General features: G+C 42.0%; 1 protein-coding gene across 7 annotated transcripts in view; it reads right to left on the bottom strand.

Annotated features, from left to right (window-relative positions):
* Positions 1-22508, bottom strand: part of PTPRG (protein tyrosine phosphatase receptor type G) — a 681996-nt gene that overhangs the window by 190330 nt on the left and 469158 nt on the right. For all 7 annotated transcript variants that reach the window (XM_026501151.4, XM_026501155.4, XM_026501152.4 and 4 more), the window contains exon 5: positions 17644-17739. In XM_026501151.4, the coding sequence (XP_026356936.2) occupies positions 17644-17739 (96 nt within the window). The remainder of the gene's footprint in view (positions 1-17643; positions 17740-22508) is intronic.

Genomic DNA, 22508 nt, shown 5'->3' with positions numbered 1-22508 from the left:
TGAGGATGTTTCTACAAGCCCGATCGTGAGCAGCATTTGCAAACCCCTCTGACCTGCTTTCTCACCCCAGACGTGTTATTTTCATTAGTCACCACGTTGCTTCAAATGCATTCTCCTAGAGCCTGAAACTAATTTTCTTCCTCCTCCATAAGAACATAAAATTCCTGCAATCTGGGTAATAGAAAGAGATCATTTTTCCCCAGGTTCCAGCTACCACCATCTCTTTTCTTTATGACAAACGGATGACAGCAAATCCTCCTAGGCTTCTCTCCAGCTTAAAGCTCACCACGGCATCCCTGATCGGCTCCAAAATGCTAACCAAGTGGGTCCCCTGTCCGGGCCAGTTTTTTGATGGCTCCTGGATAAAAGTCCAGAGTTGATGGCCTTCAAGGCTCCGTGGGGTCCAGCTCCAGCCCTAGCACCTTCCTGTAGGTCCACGGGCACCCTGTTCTCCCACACTGGAGTCATCACACATGCTGTTCCCTGGGACCTGAGAACTTCTTGAGGCCTGTCATGTGCTCTCAAAGCTCTGACTCCCTCTTTCCTTCGCTGGACTTCACACAAGCTGAATTATGCCTCCACTGGCACATTTCATGAGTATCTATTCCTCTAACAGACTATGATTTCTACAAGGGCAAAGACCACATGGTGATGTCTTTACCAGGGTAGCCCTTGTGCCTGTCAGAGAGACTGGCATACACTTGGCTACAAGAAATATTTGGTGATGGGGCGCCTGGGTGGCTCAGTCGTTAAGCGTCTGCCTTCAGCTCAGGGCATGATCCCAGAGTCCTGGGATCGAGCCCCACATCAGGCTTCTCAGCTGGGAGTCTGCTTCTTCCTCTCCCACTCCCCCTGCTTGTGTTCCCTCTCTCGCTGGCTGTCTCTCTCTCTCTGTCAAACAAATAAATAAAATCTTAAAAAAAAAAAGAGAAATATTTGTTGAATGAAAACTGAAAGGAGACAGATAATTCTATACAGAGAAGCTGGAAAGACCGAGATACTAAGAGTGTTCCTTCGCGGAGGATGCAGAATGGTCCACGATCTGCTGGACTCGGGGTGTAGAGTCCACTATGGTCATTTGTAAGCAGAAGCATATCGGAAGTCCTCAGGCGGCATCCAGACCAAATCGTAAAAATCTTTTTAGACATCTTTCTCTGGCTCGCTGAAGGCCACACAGGGCATGTAGCTTTGACACTGCTGACGACTGATAGCATCACCGCCTAACAGAGGCCCCTCTGACACCAAGACCGTGTCGGCTTCACAGCTTGTGACAGTAAATACTGCTCTCACTTTGCTTTATGGCCCAAGAATTTTTAAATGAAGCTTTTACAACAGGGATGTAATTGAAGGCACAGTACTTTGCTGGGTGTCCGGGCCGATTTTACACATTTGCCTGACAGAAAAACACTGCCACATTTCATGATTTATAAAGCGAAAGGAGGGGAAATTATTACGTTGGGGCGTCGGCAGATAAAGGCACGGAAAGTACATTATCATTCAGATGGGCAAAGTCCGCTCGTGGACAGAAGTGCTTCCCTGCAGCAGGTCACAGCCTTCCTCGCCTGGAAGCATCAAACAATGCCTGGTGTTGGCAGAACACAGCTAAGACGTGAGCGGAACTGCTTCTGGGCTTCTGCAAAGTTTCATCAGCAGCGGAGAGGCTCAGTCAACGGAGAACCCCCGAGACCTCCTGGCCCCATGGGTTCGTGAGGCTCGGCATGGGCCCTGGATGGCCTCAGCAGGGACATGGGTCATGGGGGGCCTGGCTCTGGTACTGAGAAGTCTAGCAGGGGCTGCCGGAGCTTGGAACTTTTCAGATCCAAAATCTTTCACGGAAGCAACGGGACTGAGGGAGCTGCATGGCACCAACCATAAAAATCCAATTTTGGTGGGCTTGAAGCTAGGTTCCAGAGGTAGCTAACTAAAATCACGTGCTTTGGAGGCAGGCTGGTGGAAAACACAAAGCTCTCACCACCTCAGCATCATCCAAATTTTACAAGAGCTGCTGGCAGGAGAAGCGGTTCAAAAATACAGGTTTCCCCAATGAAGACTTTCCCTTTAGGTCCTAACTGGGTCAGGTCCTGAGAACAGCCACCAGGACATCCACCCCAGGTCTACACTCCTGGGGAGAAGCGGGCTATGGAGTTTACGGGATGGTAGGAAGCGGCATAATATTGAGGTTGAGAAGAGAGGAAGAGCCTCCAGTGTAAGGAAGCCAGGGGTTCAAATCCCACCATCTTCCAGTCCTGTGACTTCAGGTCAATCATCAAATATGGCTGTTCCTTGGTTTCCTCATTTGTGAGGCAGGCATAGATGTTCCTACTGTACACACTTGGGGCATCGAAGAAGGTAACAGGTACAGACCGGCCGGCAGAAACATAAAACTCTCCTCCGCAATATTATTATTCGTCAGAGAAGGAGCAGAAGGACAAAAAGGGGAGGTACAGACTTGCTCTCTGTCTCTCCCACATTCCCTCCAGGACTCACCAGAAGTGGAAATTTGTACTAACACGCATTGATTCACAAGTACCGGGAAGCTCTCCCTTTCCCTTCCAACTTCCTACTCTCAGCTGCCCTCCACAGGCTCCTCCCCAAGGGAAGGGCGGTCCTCCCTCCTCAATGCTGGGCCACTCCAGGAAAAGCAAGCACCGCCCTCTCCCTTGGAGCTATCCTAATGCCCCAGCCATCCGCAAGCCAGAGGGGATGCCCATGTTTCTAGCCTCCAGCACTAAGCAAACTAGCCGGCTAAGACAAGACCCCCCAGTCCTAAGCCCTGGCTGCCAGGTTAGTGAGCCGGTCTGGCCTTACTCTGCTCAGCCTCTCCAGGGGCAGAGGCAGCTAGACTCATGTGAGCGCCAGTCCCCCTCCTATCGCTGCATCTGCCTTATCACCGAACAACTCTCACACTTGCTCTTCCTTCCGACCCAAACTAGGAGGAGGCACAAATGACCAGGCTCCTCTACACCTCTGAGAATTTTATGGCTTCGGATAAATACAACAAGGCAGAGTCACCAACAGAGGGCGGCCTTTCCCGAAACCGTTCCTTGGAACACGAGAACAGAATCCACGTGGGACTGGTGTTACTCTGAGAAGTGGAGCAAAGGAGGCTCAGCAGGGTCTCAGCAGTTCTCAACAGAAAACGAGACCCCGCAGAGTAGGGCCTAAAGGAATCATCACCTGCTACGCAGAGGGCTGTCTGGACAGGAGTGGGGGTGGAGGCCCCGAGAGGCAGGCGCTGGCTGTGCCGGTAGATCTCAGCCTGCCCTGCATGTAAGAATCACGAGAAGCTGTTACAGATACGGACGCTCAGGCCACCTCCCAGACCAACGACATCGAAGTCCCAGGAGAGGGACGCAGATGTCAGGTTACTTAACACTTGCCCAGCGATCCCACCACACAGCCACTGCGAAGGACAACGGTCCACGCCCTTTCGGCCCATGAAGTCTAGAGAAGAAGAGAAAAACCCCACAGATAACATGTCACAAACCCTGTTGAGGTGAGCACGCCTTGCCTCTGCCACACATTGCAGGCCAACCACTCCACCGTCCACTAACTGTGACTGCATCAATAACAATGCATTTTTACCATTGCATCAATAACAATGCCTGCTGTTGCTTCAATGACCACGAAAGCTAACATGGACTGAGGACTGCCTATGTACGGGGCACACAGTCATTTCACCCGTGTAAACTACTACAACCCTCGCAACAACCCTTCAAAATAGGTCTCTTATTGGCTCCATTCTCCAGATGAGAAAACCGAGGGACAGAAACGCTGATAAGTGAACCTGACTGAAGTTCACTGCTACTTCTGGGTAGAACTGGGATTTAATCAACCATCCGGACCTGAGAATCCATGTCCTTTATCAAGCAGACTCTCAAGTGATGTTTCTTGCTTTCATTCAATATCTTTACGGTCATCATTGAGAATATTAACACCAAACAAGCAAAGGTCCTTGTCTTAGGGAGCTTGCAGGTGTGTGGATATGTGCATGCTTCTCTGTGCGCACGTGTGTGTGTGTGTGTGTTCATGTGTGTTGAGGGAGAGAGAGAGAGCACAGAGTAATCTCCTCGACAACAGGGACCATGCTTTATTCAGTCCTCTGGACACTGTGCTGACCGCCGTATATGGGACACCATCGTGACTCCATGACATTGCAAAGGGAATTCACAAAGAAGCAAGAGAAGGGCCACAAGAGAGAAGGAGAGAGGGACATGTGTTCGGGGTTATCTCATTCCCCTTTGATGAGGGGAAACAGCCACAATCAACAAAATGCAGAAGGGAACGCACTTCCTACTCACAACGCTCATCTTCAGTGCGCATCAAACACAAGGACGAATGAAATGAATTGCCACCACGGGCAATAACTCACATGCCATAGTATTTAAAAATTGGTAACGATCACATCATTATTTCTGGCAGTGTCTCTAACCAAGCAGACACTAATAGGGGAATCTCACAAACGAGGATACATTTCCAGCGCAAATAAGGCCACATAAAGGCTGCCTGGTTTACAACTTTGACACTGGAGAGAAACTCACTACCAGGAATTAAGCAGTCACTGGGGGCCAGTGGAAAACCTGATGAGGCCCTTTTACTTCCAAATGGCCTCCCCACCATCTGCAGGCATCCAGGGCCATGTCGTATGTTGCTTGTCTCTCTCTCAGATGACTGGAGGCTCCAATTAAATAACTATTTATTTCACCAGCCAAGGTGTTATATAACTAATTACTTTAGCTCCTCTTGAAAGTAGTAAGAGAGACGTGTCGCTGCTCCTTAAGGAGATCTGAATTTGGTTACCTCCTCTTGAATTAGTGAGTGACAGCACCAACAACAACCCCGGAGACTTCAGAATCTTGTCTCCCAGCCAAGGCCATCCAAGAACTGAAACGCCCCCCACCAAAATGCAAGTACGCTGGCAGGAGGCACACAGCTGAGGCCCCGAGAGCAACAGGTTTATTTGAATGTTATCGGTTCTGGGCCAGGTATGCAAAAATAACAGTTTGAAGTGTTCCTTTTTATTTTAGCAGGTCAACTCTAGTCATTACTAATTGCCACCATCATCGTTACTATTTAACCAATTGTATAGAGTGCTTCAAAGTCTGAGCCATGGTGCTTTCATATATATGATCTCATCTGAAGTTCTCAACAAACCCATCCGTTATCAATATTTCCATTTGATGGACAAAAGAAATTGAGGCAGCGAGGGAATAAACAGATTTGTCTAGAGGAACGTGCCAGTCAGAATTGGAGCATACTTAAGCTTTTCACACCAAAACCCCAACCTTGTTCAGCGGTTTTCCTAGATGCTGATTTCGTCATCAAAGGGAATCTAAGCATCTGCGGAAGGTTCTGGAATGGCAGCCTCCTTCTCAGAGGGCTGTTAGGAGCACTGAGTGGGATAATGTATGTAGAATGCTTGACAGAATTGGCAGAGGGCCTGACACATGACCAGAGTCCATAACTATCACCTATTTTAAAAAATTATTGTTTATATTCAAAGAGAATCAGAAACTGGAAATCTCTTTCTAGAAGACTTGTGATTTTATCTGTCGGAACTGTTTTAGTGGGATGAGGACATCTATACAACGTAAAATAGAGAAGAACCAAAGCTTTAGGTTGCTTGCCATTAAAAAAGGGGGAGGGCTAGTCAGCCTCCCAAGTTCAGATGTGGCCCTAAATATTCATTTCCTTTCCTGAAAGATTGAGGAATTGGCTTTGTGTTAGTTAGCTGCTTGTATTTCTGAGACATCTGGCGCTAAACCCTATAACTGGTTGTTTTTTTTAAAAAAATAGAACCAGTGCCTGGCAGCCACCTTTGCAGAGTACCTAAAAATAGAAATAATTCATGAAACCCCATTGGAATGGTGCTCAAGGATGCCAAGCTACCAGGGAAAACATTGCAGAGAGTCGAGTAAGGCCTTAGTAATAGAATCTAGAAGTTCTAGGACCTGAGTTATCTAGAGTCAGAACTGGGTATCATTTCAGAGAGATATAATTTTATTTCATACATGTGGTGCAAACGAATTTTCTGGTAGTGCGATTTTAAGAGTACTCCTCACCAAACCCATTTACATGATATATAAAAGTTGTCTGTTAGAACCAAAGGACGGATATCAAATGAATACTACATAAAATCGGTTGATAATACTCAATTGATATACTCAGATTAAGCAATTCTTCTCATTCAATGTTGTCTATAGGGCTGATGTGCTTAATTAATGCTTTCTTCAGCATCAGTCTTGGCTTACCTCAACTTTGGACAAACCCAAATTCCAGGTAAGCAAGCTCTAAGTTAATTAGTGCTATCATATTATTTTGTATACAGCTACTTGGAATTTGCATGCACATCAAAATCATGTAATTTCATACATAGTCAGAAAACACAAAGGCTAAGAAAAACAGAATCTGCTTTACAAATGTGTCCAGATGAGTCAATATAGAGGTATGTTTCCCAGATCTCACAAAGAAATCCCAAAACAGGGGGAGGATCCAACGCTAATAATTTTCTCACAAGACATGTGGGCAGTCTTAACGAAGAAAGGAGGTGAGCCCCAACTATTGTGCCTTTTACTCTATCCCGTTTGGACACTTACTTGTTACAAGTTAAAAGGCAGGAAGGATAAAATATTTCTATTTTGGAAGTTCTCCCCCACTGTCTCTGTCTCCTAATCCCTCACAAACCAAAGGAGTTGCATTCCTGAAAAATACCATAGTTAGCCAGTCTTACCAAGATCACGGTGTCAGAGGAAAGGGGGTTACTTGGAAAATCATACAAAGTCTCACACAGATGGGTGAAATTCAGTTTCTTACTGGTTTGTTATCACATCCTGTAAAAATGGTTGAATGGACTTCCACTACATAGCAAGGATCTATGCAAACTGGTCTGTCTTAAAACACCACCCAAATGGTATGCGACATGTGCTCTGAGAGTATGAGTCAGAGGCACCTTCCAGAAATAGGCTCTGGGCTTCAGATGGGTACAGACATACCATGTGTATCAAGAGGCTACAGACAGAGAAAACAAACAGTAGTTTCAATGTAACCCCTAAACACAAAAGAAAATCGCAAGCTTCTCCTATGGGCATGCCCGTGTTGCAGCCCACAGGTGAGTTGCATCGAGATTCATACAGTTAAAGATGGTTAATCATTCCTCTGGGACGATGCCGAGATGCACAGAGAGTAACGAGATTTTCGGAGACAATAACAAACCTCTAAAATAAAAGCGACATTAATAGTTTTAGAATCCTGCCCTGGGAAATTATTTCTACAAAGCCGTGGGACCAAGGTAGCGCTGTGATTTGCAGAGAAAGATTCTCCTATAACCCCCACAAGGGAGTGCCACTGATCTTTGAGGTTTTCAAACCAGCTCCCACTGATTTCAAGGTCAAAGGCATTTGCACATGCTCTTACCTTTGTTTACTTTTCTATGTCTGAGGAACTGTCTTATCAAATTGGTGTTCCTTTCACAAACCATTGTAGTATCTGGGAATAAATACCCACATGGGCTCTTTAATTTAAAGGGGCATAGGTGAGCCTGGAATACTGGGGCTGACTTAAAACAGGGCCGATTTAAATATTGTGGCATGTAAATCTTCATACCTTGTCTTTAAATCCCAGGGTATTCAACCTTGGTTGACCAGGGACTGGGGACTTCTCAGGCATGACATTTTTAGTTATTCCTATGGCCATCAACGCGCAGAGTAATGCAAACAGCTCCCCCATCCGCTGAGATTACAACACTGAAGTGTCCTCAAACACTTACTTGATAACCATGGAGCGGGGTTTCTCAATCTCAGCACTGACATTTTGGGCCGGATACTGTTCTGCTGGAAGGGGCTGTCCTGTGCATCGCAGGACGTTGGGTAAGTGTTCCTTGTCTCTATCCATTAGATGTTAGTGGCATTCAAGTATGACAATCAAGTGTCTCCAGACATAGCCACAAGGCAAAACCCGCCCCTCCCCCCCAGAAGAACCACTGTCATTAAAAAAGTTAATAAGTGACTATTTAAATCTTTACCCCATCCACTTATCTAACTACACCAATCATTCAATACTCCTTATACCTTTTTATAAAAAGGAGGAAGCAAAAAAAAAAAAAAAAAGCTGTCATCAAATGCATAAAATAATTATAGGCATAGAGCTGAAGAGAATTTAGAATAGGATCAAAGGTTTTCATTATGGGCAGAAAGAGTTAAGAACACAGTTTTAAGTCACAAAATAATAGCTCTTCAGGTACCAACAAAATTAAGAGAGGCCCTGAAGCACTTCTATACACGTGATAATAACTGGAACCAATGATATCGACTTCTTTCTCTACCCTTTTGAACAGAACATCAACTCCTCTGATTTAGTATTCCACTAAGAACACAGACCCTGGAGACGGGCTGTTGCTGTTGAAATACTGGATCTAACATCTACTGGCCTGTGTAGTCTTGCGAAATTGATGTTGAAAAGAAGCTCCAGGCCTCAAGCTTCTACATCTGTAAAATGGGTATAATAATACCTTGAGGGGTCCCAGTAAAGGTTAAATAAGAGAATATCGAATATAGGCACTTTATTTCGGCATTTTACATGAATTAAGTCCACAATAGGTATTAACGTTGATTAGCAGTATTTGTATTCTATTTATTTGTTTTAAAGATTTATTTATTTTAGTGAAAGAGTACGTATGCACATGCGGGAAGCAGGGGGAGGGACAGAGGGAGAGAATCTCAAGCAGACTCCTTGCTGAGTGCAGAGCCTGACATGGGTGGGGCTCAATCTTACAACCCTGAGATCACGAACTGAGGCAAACGAAGAGTCTGACACTTAACTGACTGAGCCAGCCAGGCGCCCCTGTATTCTATTTAAAAGCACCTTTTCAATGAGGGGAGGAAGAGGAAAACGAATGGCCACTTGCTTCTCTCCCTGGGATGCAAAGTGCTTTATCTGTATCTCCCAAAAGGTGTAGTCAGTCAAAGCGTCGACGAGATCACACTCCAGGAAGAGAAGGCTAGGAACAATGAGAACTGGATCAGGAGTCATGCAGCTAGTATTCTCTTGTCTCGGTCGATGCCAAAGAGGTAGAAGGTCCTGGTCAACCTCTTAACCCCTCAGAGCTAGGTCTCTGAATTGTCCTGTTTGGTGGATCGCTGTAGAGTTCCTAATATTTTCTCTCAGACTGTGACAATCAGATTCTATGACTTCTCTGTTAGAACAAATGGCCCAAAGAACTAAATTCTAAACTAAATGACAGATTCTAAAATATTTTCACTTAGTGATACACAGAGGCAAAGTACTTGGTAACCATCCTTGAAGTGCAATGATTTAATTAAAGAAGATTTTCACACGGTCTTTTTCAAAGTCTCTTAATTATGTGATGCTTTGCCAATTATTAAATTGTCCTCCGTAATGTCCGCTAAGAGGGAATTTGAATTACAGGCCATTTGCAGACAAGAGATGTACTGAAAACACCTGATAGGCTATAAATTCAATGTTGTACACCCACAAATCTACTCCAGAATTGCATCCGAACATTAAAAATGACTCCAGCCTTCACTTAATAGTAAGTCCTATGAAATCAATTAGCTGTTAAAATAGTTTAATTGGAACATATGTATTTTAATTTGTGTGTGTGTATAAAAAAAGTCTTCCTAATCAACCCAAAACATTCTGAAATTACACTTCTAGGTAATGTAGTGAAAGAAGTGAACTTATAACTGGATAAAAGCAAGGATGTGGAAAATGTGAGAAGGATGATATTCAAACAGCAGCAACTGGCAAGGAATAAATTAAGAATCATATCAGTGTACTGCAATTATCCTGAAAAGCAGTCTAAGAAGGAAGTTTTACAACTCACCACCACTCGCTGACTCAAACTCACAAGTTCTCCCACTAAAGCATAGTTACTGGCTTTTGGGGTGGGTGTTGGTAGATGGGTATAATTAGTAATTTCTTTTCTCTTTTAGTTCCTTCCCTCCCCCGCTTCCTCCTCCTTTCTCTCTCTGCGTTCCTTCCTTCCTTCCTTCATCTGTCCTTCCTTTTCTTTCTTTCTATGCAGTAGGGGCCCTTGTTTCACATTCCCAAACAGGAATGGTCAAAAGTAAAAACATTAGAACTACCTATAGCAATGATAGCACATGTATTCTTCATTTAAAAAAGGAAAAGTCTCCTAGGGGATGGTTAAAAAAAATAAAAAGATCGATTTAGGTCACCATGCATAAAAGGGAGGATTTATACTTTCACAGTGGTGTTTTGCTTTGTAGAAAGATGGAGGAAAGAAAAAAAAATGCAGAAAGGAGAGCCCTGTTCTAAAATTCACAAATAGGAACTTCATACTTTAAAACGAAATATTTACCATTTTGAAAATGTGCACAAGATATAATTGCTGTATTTTTTCCTTGATATTTCATCCCCCTTACCTGACCTGCCTTTCCTATTCCAATAAAATGATGATACCATTGAAGGAAGGCTTCAGATGCCAACTCTTTTCAGAACCTCCAGTTCCCCAATTACTTTGTGGGCAGGCTAGGGTTCTGAGGATACACTGACAATTTTCATAGAGAGAGGCACAGAGAAGGTGCTTAATAAATATTGCAGAATGAACAAATGAGTTAGCAAATGAGCACATGAATAAATAAATGAGAAAATATTACATTTTGTTCAGTTAGAGAAAATGAAGGAGAAAAAGGGGGACAGAGGAAGAAAAACACGGAATAGCAAGAGCATGAGAAAGCAAAGAAACATACGTATAGGTGCCCTGAAACACACAGAAACTAACCCATCAGCTATCACAAAGAGACCCCAGAAGGATATAAATAAGAAACAACCAGAGGCAAGACAGAAAGAAATACAGCAAAATAATCTGCAAAAGCCTCTCCATCGACCATCTGAGATAAAAGTATTTTGGTAGGAAACTTTATTTATTTTTTATTTTTTTAAAGATATATTTATTTATTTGAAAGAGAGAGAGAGAGAGAATCTCAAGCAGATTCCCTGTAGAATGGGGAGCCTGACACAGGGCTTGATCTCACAACCCTGAGATCATGACCTGAGCCGAAATCAAGAGTAGGACTCTCAACTGACTGAGCCACCCAGGCGCCCTAGTAGGAAACTTCATAAAAAACATTCTCTGGTACAGATATATCCCCATATTCTTGGCACTGAAACACTCCTTTGAGGCCTCTGAATGTACTACTACTTCAAGATTTATAAAGCCCTGGGGCTCCTGGGTGGCTCAGCTGTAGTGTCTGCCTTCGGCCCAGGGCCTGATCCCAGGGTCCTGGGATTGAGCCCCGCATCAGGCTCCCTGCTCTGCTGGGAGTCTGCTTCTTCCTCTCCCACTCCCCCTGCTTGTGTTCCCTCTCTCGCTGTCTGTCTGTCAAATAAATAAATAAAATCTTAAAAAAAAAAAAAAGATTTATAAAGCGCTGTTGCCTTTTCACAACCACAGGCATAAAGGGAGAAAAATATTCCTTTGTTGGCATGTTAGACCCAATGGAGCCCCGTTACCATCCTCGGTGAATCAGGAGACTCGTAGCCTTCACGTTCATGTCCTTGACCATCTCAAGAGATGGTCTTCAACTTCTATATGACCACAGCCCCTTTTAGGTGAAGCTTACACAACCACTAGCCATGCTCATCCACTGCCCAGATGACTGACGTTGTGGTAGGACCCTGAGAGGTTTCCTATAACTTAGCCCTACTCAGTATATATTTCCTAAAGAGTAACTAAGGTCAAGACTGATAGAAGGGCAAGGGCAAGGTGGGTGGTAGGGACACACAGAAGAGGAACAAGACATGGACCTCAGCCTCAAAGAGTTTCCGTTCTAATATTCTCAGGTCCCTCACCTCCCTGTACCTGATACACCTTAGCTGACAGGCTATCAGGCTGTTCCTCTCCATTCAAGATGATGTAGCCTAAGTATGTCTCCACTGAACTCAGGTATTGGCACAACCAAGCCACGGTGTTAGTCACTTGCAAGAGATGCAGTGATGAGTAAGCGTAGACTCCCAGTCCTCAATGATCTCACACTACGAAGGCAGAAGCAGGCAAGTAAAGTAACAGCTTTAATGCACGATGGGATGCTCACAGAACAGCAGGTTAAAGGAAGGACGAATCCCATCTACCTGCAGTGGAGGGGGGAGGGAAGGTGGAATGCAGGGAAGTGGAGAAAAAGCCTTCCTCGCCAGCCCTAGATAGATGAGTCATCAAGAACTCCTCCTGCCTTCTCAAGGTCTATAAATAATCCTAGGTGCTGCCATTTCATTTAATTACTAAGCCTCTCCAGATGGAGAAAAATAATTAAGCAGTCTGTACCACCGACATGATATAAAGAATGGGTTAGCAACTTGTGAAACATTTGAGTTTTGAAGTTTGCTTTCGACTCTGAAGTGAGGGCAGAAGTGAAAAGGGGGCAACCACTGAGCCGGAGGTGTTAGAGAAAACCAAGCGATCGCGGTCATATTCTGGGCAGAAATTTAAACAGAAATAGAAAAAAAAAAAAAAATACCGGGACAAGGGGCCTCAACGTTGCCAGGAGGAGCGAAACTGAAACATCAAATGAAGAAACCTTATTGAAGAGCAGTTGTCAAAAAGAAACACTTTAAGACAATCTGTAAATAAATCAGGATGCAATTTATTTATTTCTTAAATGTACAAGGCATATGCCATTGACTGGGCCGCCGGATGCAGACGTAATAAAAATTTTATATCCTGGCGTCTGATGCAAAGATTCAGAAGAGACTCTACCCAGAAAGGTCTACCAAGGAGGCTGGCGAGAACATCACATGAGAAAAGTTTCTAAATGTAGCTGCTCTTCAAAAATCATGCATTTATAATTCCATAGTTCAAGGGAATCAGGAAATATAAATAAAATTTTAGGCATTCCCACAATGACTACTAGGTAGTAAAACAAAGGAGATGTCCCCCTCACATCACGATTAATTCAGCAATAATCATGTGCTTTTTGAAAAAACACAATCATCAAACCCGTAAACCCACAGTCAACACAACTGCGAAAAGCTGGGGGATACCAACTTTGTAGAAGCATCAGATGGAAAGCCAGGAAGAGGTTTGCACACGAAGAAGCCACGTGGATTCTGACGGGAAATGGAGGGGAAGTGTTCAACAAGGAACAGTGAAGCAACAGCGGTAGAAAGAAAAACCAGTTCAGATGGTGATGATGGAAGACTTCTTGGTCTAAAAACATACAGGCCTACTTAAGGAAAGGTCATTCTGAGTACCTGGTATTCTCGACTCAATAAACTTAAGCGGAGCCAATCAAATCCTTTTGTGTGTTGTTTTCAAAGCAAAGCATCCTTCCACAAATTACCCAATCATTCCCCTGTCATTTTAGCTCTCCTGTCAATGTAAGTTTTTCATATTTCTTTCTTTAAACAGATAAGCTAGGTAGAGTATTATCAGAATAACAGAATATTCTTAAACAGGATTTTAATGGCATTTGGTATTTTACATTTTTACAGGAATTCAAATCAGGCTAACCGCAGAGAATAGTAGAGATTTCTACTTCAACAAAGAGAACACAATTATTTTAATTTCTGTATTTCTATAAATTAGCTACAAAAGCACTTACTCTCTTTAGTGGTTTAACAACAGATATATCCATCCCTTGCCCATTCTATTTTAATTGATTTGCTTTAAAAATCCTTTAAAATCAACCTTCCCGCTTGCCGTTCTCCTAGATCTTCTAGAGGGCTGCTGACCCAAAGATGTGTGTGAACTAGAATAAAGGTGGTCTTTTCTCTAGACACATTACTCGCCAGTGGCTATGAAGTGAGTGCACCTTCTAGAATTGTGTAGCCTCACATGTGCAAGAGCATCCGCGGATGCCGTGATTCATTATTTTCCCTACATGGAAGCGGTCCTTCCTTCCTGCAATGGTGTTTCTACAAAGCACTCGGGGGAGACCTGGCTCACCATCTTTCGGCATTGATGTCGGGGATGCTGGGTGGCTTGCTCAGTCGGTTAGGTGTCCTACTCTTGATTTTGGCTCAGGTCAGGAACTCAGGGTCATGTGATCAAGCCCCAAGTCAGCTTCATGACGGGCATGGAGCCTGCTTAAGATTCTCTCTTTCCTCTGCCCCTGTCTCCCTCCCCCACTCAGCCCCTGTCTCCCCCTCCCCACCTGCCCCCCTCACTTGCTCTCTCTCTCTTAAAAAAAAAAAAAAAAAGTCAGCCACCATTTAAACTACTGGTGCTCAGGTTAGGGGTCATGATCTTAAGATCATGTTGACATGAAGGCATGAAGATTGTGCTGCAATGGGAATGAATGCTCCCTCCGAAGTAGACAGACAGCCCCTATTCAGGTCTTGATCAGGACATTTTACGTAACAGCTTCCATATTTAACTGAGAAAAGAACAGTAAACACTATGTAGGTTCAACAGTCATGCCTGTGAGGTACAAGAGAACCACCTGCAGGCAACCTCTAATCTAGTTCCTTGGTCAACCATGTGCCCACTTGACTTGTTTCAGTGCTTTGGAAACATTAAGAACTTTATAATATCCAATCACAGCAAAGGCAGCGGGAGAGCTGAAATTAGGCAGAATAACAGGCACATAATGGGGAAGAAAAAAGAAACAAAGATATTGAAAATTAAAGGTGTGAGAAAATTATTCTAGGGTACGGAGTAAGTTAACATCAAGACAAAAACATCTACATGGAACTCAGCCTTGCCTAGACATGCGCTTGTCATTCACGTCATGTCACTCTGGATAATTAATATGTGGGTTTATAAGCACCAAGTCAGCATACAGCCTCTTTACAAATGTAAGGGTTTCTCCACTCACCTCTTTCTAGCCATTATCACATGCAATTCTGACAGTGAGGTCCTTGTGGGCAGGAGCTGATTGCATTTATTATATTTAATGTAGCAACTAGTGCCCTTCCTGGCACTGAATCAGTGCTGAATAGATGATAAATACTTCTTCAATACCAAAATGCAAGATACCAGGTTTGAATCTGAAAATATATATAAAGATTTATCTGACTACTTGGGGGAAGAAATTTAACATTCTTATAGGAAGACGCAAACTACAGAGATCTCAAAGTATGGAATGTTACTAGACTGCCAAATTAAAATAACAGTAAGACCGTCTTCCTCTCCATTGCGTGACATAGTGTGAACAAAGATGTATAAATGCATATGTGGACTTAGAAGGAAAAGAAAAAAAGAAGCAGCTCAACACAGCTGGTATCTAAAAAAAAAAAAATTCTGTTCTATTTTACGTTATCTACCTTCTATGTTGTGTATATAGGGCAGCAAGCCAAAATTTTTAGAAGGACTCATCAGATGAAATGTATCTTTGTGTGTGCACTAGTAGTCATTTCCTAGAAATACTTTAAAAATTTAAAACCTACATTTCACACTGAGGTGTTTTGCTGGTTTGTACACCAATGGGCTTTGCCTGCTTAAGACTCTAACTGGTCTTACATTTCACAAGAGTTTATAGAGCTGGAAACACAGAAACCTTCTGGTAGCATATACTGTGAACTGGTTCTTCCAGGACTCACAGCAACATTTTTAAAATTTGTTTTTCTCTAAGAAAGGTGACCTAGACAGTAGGACCGATTGGGCTGGGCATGGGGTGGGCAGGACAGGAGGAGAGGGTAGATTTGATGGTGCAGCTACACGAGTAGAGGAATAGCTACAAGAAAAGCAGGATGCCAAGAGAACAATCACAGAAAACAAGGGATTAACCACAGAAGTGGGCACTGTTTAAGAATGACTCAAGTGACCTCAGTATTGCATAAGGCAAACCAATCATGGTTTAGATGCAGAAGGGGTACAGACAGAACCCAAGGAAACTGCCCACAAGGCAGTGCCCAAAACAGACTTCTGTTGATGCAAAGAAGATATATAGGTCTCCATCCCATAGATAAAGAACTGCATGGATATAGATACAGACTTTATTGGGCATTGAACAAATGTCTACTATGTGCCAGAGCCCATGTTAGGGGCTTCATTTAATGACTACTTAAAATCTTACAATCTTGGTGGTGTAGACAGAAGTTGCTATTCCCATTTCACAGGTAAGAATACTGAGGTTGGAAAGTTTAAATTACTCCATCACCACTATGCAGTATTAAGTAGAAGAGATGGGACTCAAAAGCAAATAGTTTTGACGTTAGTGAGTGAGTTTTTAAAACACTATGTTCAACTGATTTATGAACGTAATCAAGGAAAAGAGATGTGTGAAAGAACAATGGGGAGATCAACCAAATACATAAACAGAGAACTTACAAAATATCAGACCATGAGCCATGGTAAGAAATATGTTTTATAACATGATCAAGTACATACCCACTATACTTCTCCACATAAAAGTAACTAAAAAAAAGTTCTGCAAAAATATTTACCCTTACTATGAGTAATACACTCTGATATTTTCCGATTATTTTTTCTATTCTATCATTATTGTAAAAGTGCTGGCAGGATTTACTGAAATTATTTCACGGCCCACTAGTAGGTCAGAACCCACGGTTCGAAAACCAGTGCCATAACCAATCCTAATGACCACCACTCTTACTGTTTCTGAGGTTTGGGTAGAATATTGGGTTTTTCAATTTTTCATATATAATCTTCCATTTGAACTTTTATCCATGAAAGGAAAGGGGGGAGAGGTAGTTAAGAGGAAGAGAGGGCGGTGGATAGAATTGTCCATCATGGGTCACACACTAAGAAGAGTAGTGAAATTAACATACTCCAAACAAACATGGCTCCATCTCAAAGACAAAGAAGCCTGCCCCAAAAGGCAGAGTATCAAAGACCCATGGTGGAGAAGATTCTGATGTCTTAAATATTCCTTTGAGTTGTCAGAAAGACATCATTGTCCAACAATGACTCACTGATGAAAGAACAAGGCTCCATAGTCTTCAGGCGAATTTTGAGACTGAAAGACAAGTCACATGCCACTGCTCAGGTTACTTTCTGGCCAAAAAAGCACCAGGTCTCCTCTCAGTTACTATTGCAAGACAGTCGATGGTCGACACTACTTTAATTTGATGTGACTTCTTAAAAAGCGTGGACAGTATTATCCCATGGAAGGATACAAGGTTTGGCTTCTACCTATAGAAACCAACACATGAACCAGAAGAAACGCTCACTACAAACACAACGAAAAGGAGAAAGAAAGGATGGCAGTTCATAAATATATTAGCTTGGAAATGGTCTCAGTGAAAACTTTAGTTACCATGGGGACTTCTGGGAGGGAAAGAAAAGGGGTCTCTTCAGGGAAGTGACTGATGCTATTTATTAATCTACTTGTAAGTAATGTCAAATTTTAAAGTTGCTCCGAAGACAATCACCTTTTTTTTGCATCAGCCTTTTAATATGCTGAAGGAACCTGTTCAAAACGCTTCAGTAGTGAAGTAACTTAGATGATAAATGTGTTCTTCAATCTGTGCACCAGTCAAGTAGCAATAAAATCAGAATAATTCATGCAAAAATTTTCATTATATTTCTAAACATACTTATTTACATTTTAAATCACACATTAGACAATATGAAATATCTTTCATTTAGACAGGTGTGAACTAGAAAACAGATGCATTCATTAAACATAGAACAATTCAGCGAATTAAAAAAAAAAATACTCGGAGAACTCTCTGGTTGAAGTACTTGCGCCACCATTAACTTACTTGAAAAAATATGGCCATGGCTCCGATTATTCTGTTTTCAGAAATCGCGGTTTGAAAGCTGTCAAAGTCATCTGGATTATAAAAGAAAATCTGCATCTGTAAAAGAACAATTAAAATATGTATTAGGAAAAACTTCAAGCCTACACAAAAGTAGACAGACTAGTACGAGGGACCCAGATTCTTCACTTCCTAAGATTTGGCCAAATGTATTCATCTATCTGTATTTTTCCTCTGCTAAAGTATTTAAGGGCAAACCCCAGACATCATATCATTTTGCCCCTACAAACCACACAATCACACATCTTCTCAAATAACCAGAGTGCCTTCATGCTACCCAAAATAAACAACGGTGTCACCTTCTGATTGCCTGATATTCATGTCACGGTGAAAGTTCCCTATTATGAAGCAAGATTTTAATGGAGTAAAATATCTTGAAGTGAAAAAAAAAACTAAGCCTGTGAGATTCAGTTCATATGCTTAAATTATAAATACTTAAATGGACACATCTTTATAAGCGACACTCTTTCGGAGGAATTTGAAGGGGTCAATAGCCCAAATGGAGTATTTCAGTGAATCCACAAGAAATTTAATGGTAATAATAATGATAATAATAATTCATTTTCCAGCTTGCAAAACTGTACCATTCATTATTCCACTTAATTCATCGAACAACCCCTGTGAAGACAGGGCAGAAATGACTACCCTCAGTTACAGATGAAGAAACGGTGCTTCACAGAAAGTTGATGTTAACTTGGCTAAGACTGAACATCCGAGGAAAACTATAAAATCCAGGTGCTCTCATTGCAACCTTAAATACTTCTCTTACACTTGGGTAGAGTTTCTTACTCAAAAAGCAGAATATAGACAAAATCAACTTAACATCATTATATGACCTTAATGCTTGAATAGTCTTTGATATTTAGTACAATGTAGAGAACAACAATGGACCATGGAATGTTCTCAAAAGAAGACATATATAATAAAAATAACAGATTTGGGTTTCTACTCTAGCTTCTTCATTTACTTGCCTGTGAGACCGCAGACAAACAAGCCTATTTCAATGTATCAGCTTCTTCATGTACAAAATCAAGTATTTATTTACCTTTGGTGGTATGGAGGTCAAACGACTCATTGTGGTATACAGAATGGAGTAGCGTCATGCCTCCACTTTATCCGTGCTCAGCAAATCACTATCATCATCATCATCATCATCATCATCATCATCATCATCATCACTATCACCACCACCATCATAATTTAAGGTTAACATTTGCCAGACACCTTAAAATTTCTAATAAGACTGTGATTCCACTCAGTCTTCTGGAAGGATCCTACCCCTTACAGAAAATCAGATCTCCTCTATCATCCATTACATCATCCCTATTTCCCAAATGACATGATGCTGGTCTCCACAACAAACCGAACCACCACACCCCAGAGGGAGTCTGGAGATAGGACACTGAAGGATAAATTCCCAGAGAGGAAAGCTAAGTCAGAAAAACTAGCTGCAGTATAGGTCAAAGGTTAAACAGAGCTGAATTACTTGAGCCATCAAGAATAAGGTGACACTTCTATTCTGAAGGGTAAAATCAGGTGGCCCAATCAGGATACTTTCTAGGAAAAGTCAGGCACCCAAGTGGATGAAAGAAGGATGGGCAGATTCCTTTGAAGGACTTCCTTTCTTACAGTGAATTATTTTTCTTACACTGTGAATTCTTACCGATTCAGGCAGCCTCTTACAAATGTGTTGCCTTTAGGTTTGGACAGGTTTAGACATCATGCATTTACATTGACAAAAATCCACTCAATGAGGTGCAGATTAAAAGAGTTTAATACTTAGGTGAATTGCTTTGGGTACAATGCTACGAATGCAAGAAAGAAAACTCCACACAAGTATATTCAGAAAATACACTTCAGTTTCCTTTTCAAACTCAGGCCCTCAAATTAAGAAGGTTCACAGAAGTTTTTCTTACTCCACAGTCCACGAGCAGGGGTGGCACTGTTTAATGCATCACCTGAATAGTGTGTGATACAAAATACTTTAAGACCTCTTCAAGGGCATTGTCATTTACGACCGGGTGAGGAAATTCATTTTCAGAAAATGTCTTTGAGTCATGGCTCCACCCAGCAGGATAATAAAATGTCTCATAAAGAGAACAGTAGCAGAAGTCTGAAATATCAATTTTCCTTGCTTTTTCTCTCAAGGTGTAGTCTACTTCATTAAGTTAACTTTTGAAGCTATCTGAAATATGAAGAGTAAGAAGTGGATGGAGTTTTTTTTTGCTGAGTGAACTGGACTTTAAATCACTTTGTTGTTATTGTTGACGAGACGAATTGGGGCAGAAGCTGGAAAACTGTTTCCCAAAACCATCTTTGGGAGGTGTTGGGGTCGCTACTAAATGTTGTCGGTAGCTCACTGGCTTTCTGTATCTGCTCTCAAAAGCCATACCCAGAGTCTTCCCTCTAGCATCACCGTGTTCTCCCTAATAAAGCAAATCTCAGTCATGCTTACTTTGTGTATTGGTCTTCCTCCTGAAGAATCAGGAAGGAAAAGATCAGGAAAATCTGGCAATAGAGAGATCTATGAACTTCCACACAGCCTTTACCAGCATCCCTGATTATTTACATTTTATCCCATTTGCATCCTCTCTCTCTCTCTCTCTGCGCACAGAGATACAGAATTTCTTTTTATGAATCACCGCGTAGTAAGTGGGAGAAAATATGCCCCTTTACCGCTAAATACTTGAGTGTATAATTTCTAAGAATCAGGAAAGTCTCTTATATAAACACAGTATAATTATTCAAATTAGCAAATTTCACATTGATACAATACTATTATCTCATTCACAATCCATTTCGAATTTTGGCAAATGCCCAAATAAAGTCCATTACAGTCATTATTCTGGTTCTTAGTCCAGGAATACAACTTAGGATCAAACTCTGCATTTCAGTGTTACGTCTCTTTATACCGACCCCTCCTGCCCCCATTCTCATCTGGGACAGTTACTCAGTTTTTCTTTATTTGACCAGTGTGAAGTGTGCAGGTCAGCTGTTAGGTAGAATCAGGGTCTGTCTCACGGTTTCTCACGATCGGATTCAGGTGACGCATTTGGGGCAGGTTTCTACAGGAATGCCATCGCCTTCTGGGCGCACCATATCGGGAAGCGCATCCTGTGGATTTCTCCCAATATAAGGGGTGCTTAACTTGATCATATGTTAAGTTGCTGTCTGGCAGGCTTCTCCACCATAAAATCATTAATTTTCCTTTTATAATTAGAAAGTACTCTGTAGGGAGCTACTTGAGATTACATAAATACATTGTTTGTCATCTAATGTTCGTCCGTTAGTATCCACTGAAGGTTTTCTGACTGCACTATCCCTTCCATATGCATGAATGGATTCTAGTGTAAGCAATAGCTTTCCCTTCTTCACAGTTTATTTATTCATTCATTCACTTATTTAAACCACATGAACTCATTTATGTTGTTTCATTCAATGGGTTATAATCCATTACCATTATTTATTTTAATGTACAAACTGTCTCACTAGGAGACCTTTTGCACAGTAGGAAACCCTCCAAATGGATTCCTCTGTCATTTTGCTAGGTCCCCATCATTTTATACTTTTTAGCATCTCCTTATTAGCTGACACAGATGTTCTAGACTCATCTTGTATTTTTCCTGCTCCAGCCTTAACACTGGTCAAAACTCGGGTGAGTTCTGGTTCCTTTTAACAAGGAATGGTATTTAAAGACATTATATCCTTAAATCAGTATTTTCCAAACATGTTTGAGATTAGAACATTTGGTTCTTCAAGAAAATTATACTGCTTAAGGCTCAGTGACTCTATTCCAACCAGAACCTTCCTTGCAAGGGAAGGAAAGCTGGACCAACTTTGTATAAATGGATGTCGCTCTACCACGCCGAGCGCCATGAGACATGGAAGTCTCCTCAATCACCGATCTCCTTCAAAGTCATGAACAAGCCTCACAGACCTGGGTGGATCATTTGATTCTACCTTGTGGAATGGCTGGACTGGAAAAACATCCAGCATTTCTCTAGCCAGATCAGGGTGATAGACAAGATAGAGTATCACATGGCCTAACCTGACATTTGTAAAATAGAATTTTACAAAGAGAAAAAGCCCTACCAGTGACCAGGAGGCATATGCCAAAATATAGATATGGGAAGTGCCTGAATGAATAGCAACACCTGCAAGTAATGGGAGCGGGATGAAATGGATAGTGCGAGCACAAGGTTGACAAGGTCAATGCTCTATTGTTGAAGGGTACTAGCATGATGCATACAGAGTCACAACAAAATGCCCACTTACTTCCCCTTTCTCTTGCCTTGAGCCATTTTCCCCCCTCGTACTTAAAATGACTCTAGGTGCAATTTGATATAAAAACTATCTTTATGCCTGGTTTCCAACTTGAATCACTAGTGTTAAGCTGAATGAACGCAAAGCAACAAATCTGAAAACTAGACCTTCTACATTTTTATTAATGTTATTTTCCAGACATCTAGGGAGTGCTTACTGTATGCAAGGTACTGTATTATCATTCATGAATACTCACTGAGGTAGGTACCACCGTGATCCTCATTTTATAGCCAAAGAAATCCAGGATTTCCAAAATTTACAAAGCAGTTAAGGAATGGTAGGGGGGGACTGTCATAGGAACTTAATCTTTCCAATCCTAGAGTTCAGGTCTTAATTACTGGGCTTCCCTATAATGGACAAGTGTATTTGCTTACTACCCATTACATATAAGGTACTATGACAGACGAAGACACAGTTTGTGCTTAGAAAGATTGAAATATCAATAAAGAGGGACGGCTGGGTGGCTCAGCTAGTTAAGCATCTGC

Source organism: Ursus arctos, unplaced genomic scaffold (genome assembly GCF_023065955.2).
Source record: "Ursus arctos isolate Adak ecotype North America unplaced genomic scaffold, UrsArc2.0 scaffold_14, whole genome shotgun sequence".
Lineage (NCBI taxonomy): Eukaryota > Metazoa > Chordata > Mammalia > Carnivora > Ursidae > Ursus > Ursus arctos.
Note: the sequence above shows the minus strand (reverse complement) of the source record. Positions and strands in the feature narration are given on the sequence as shown.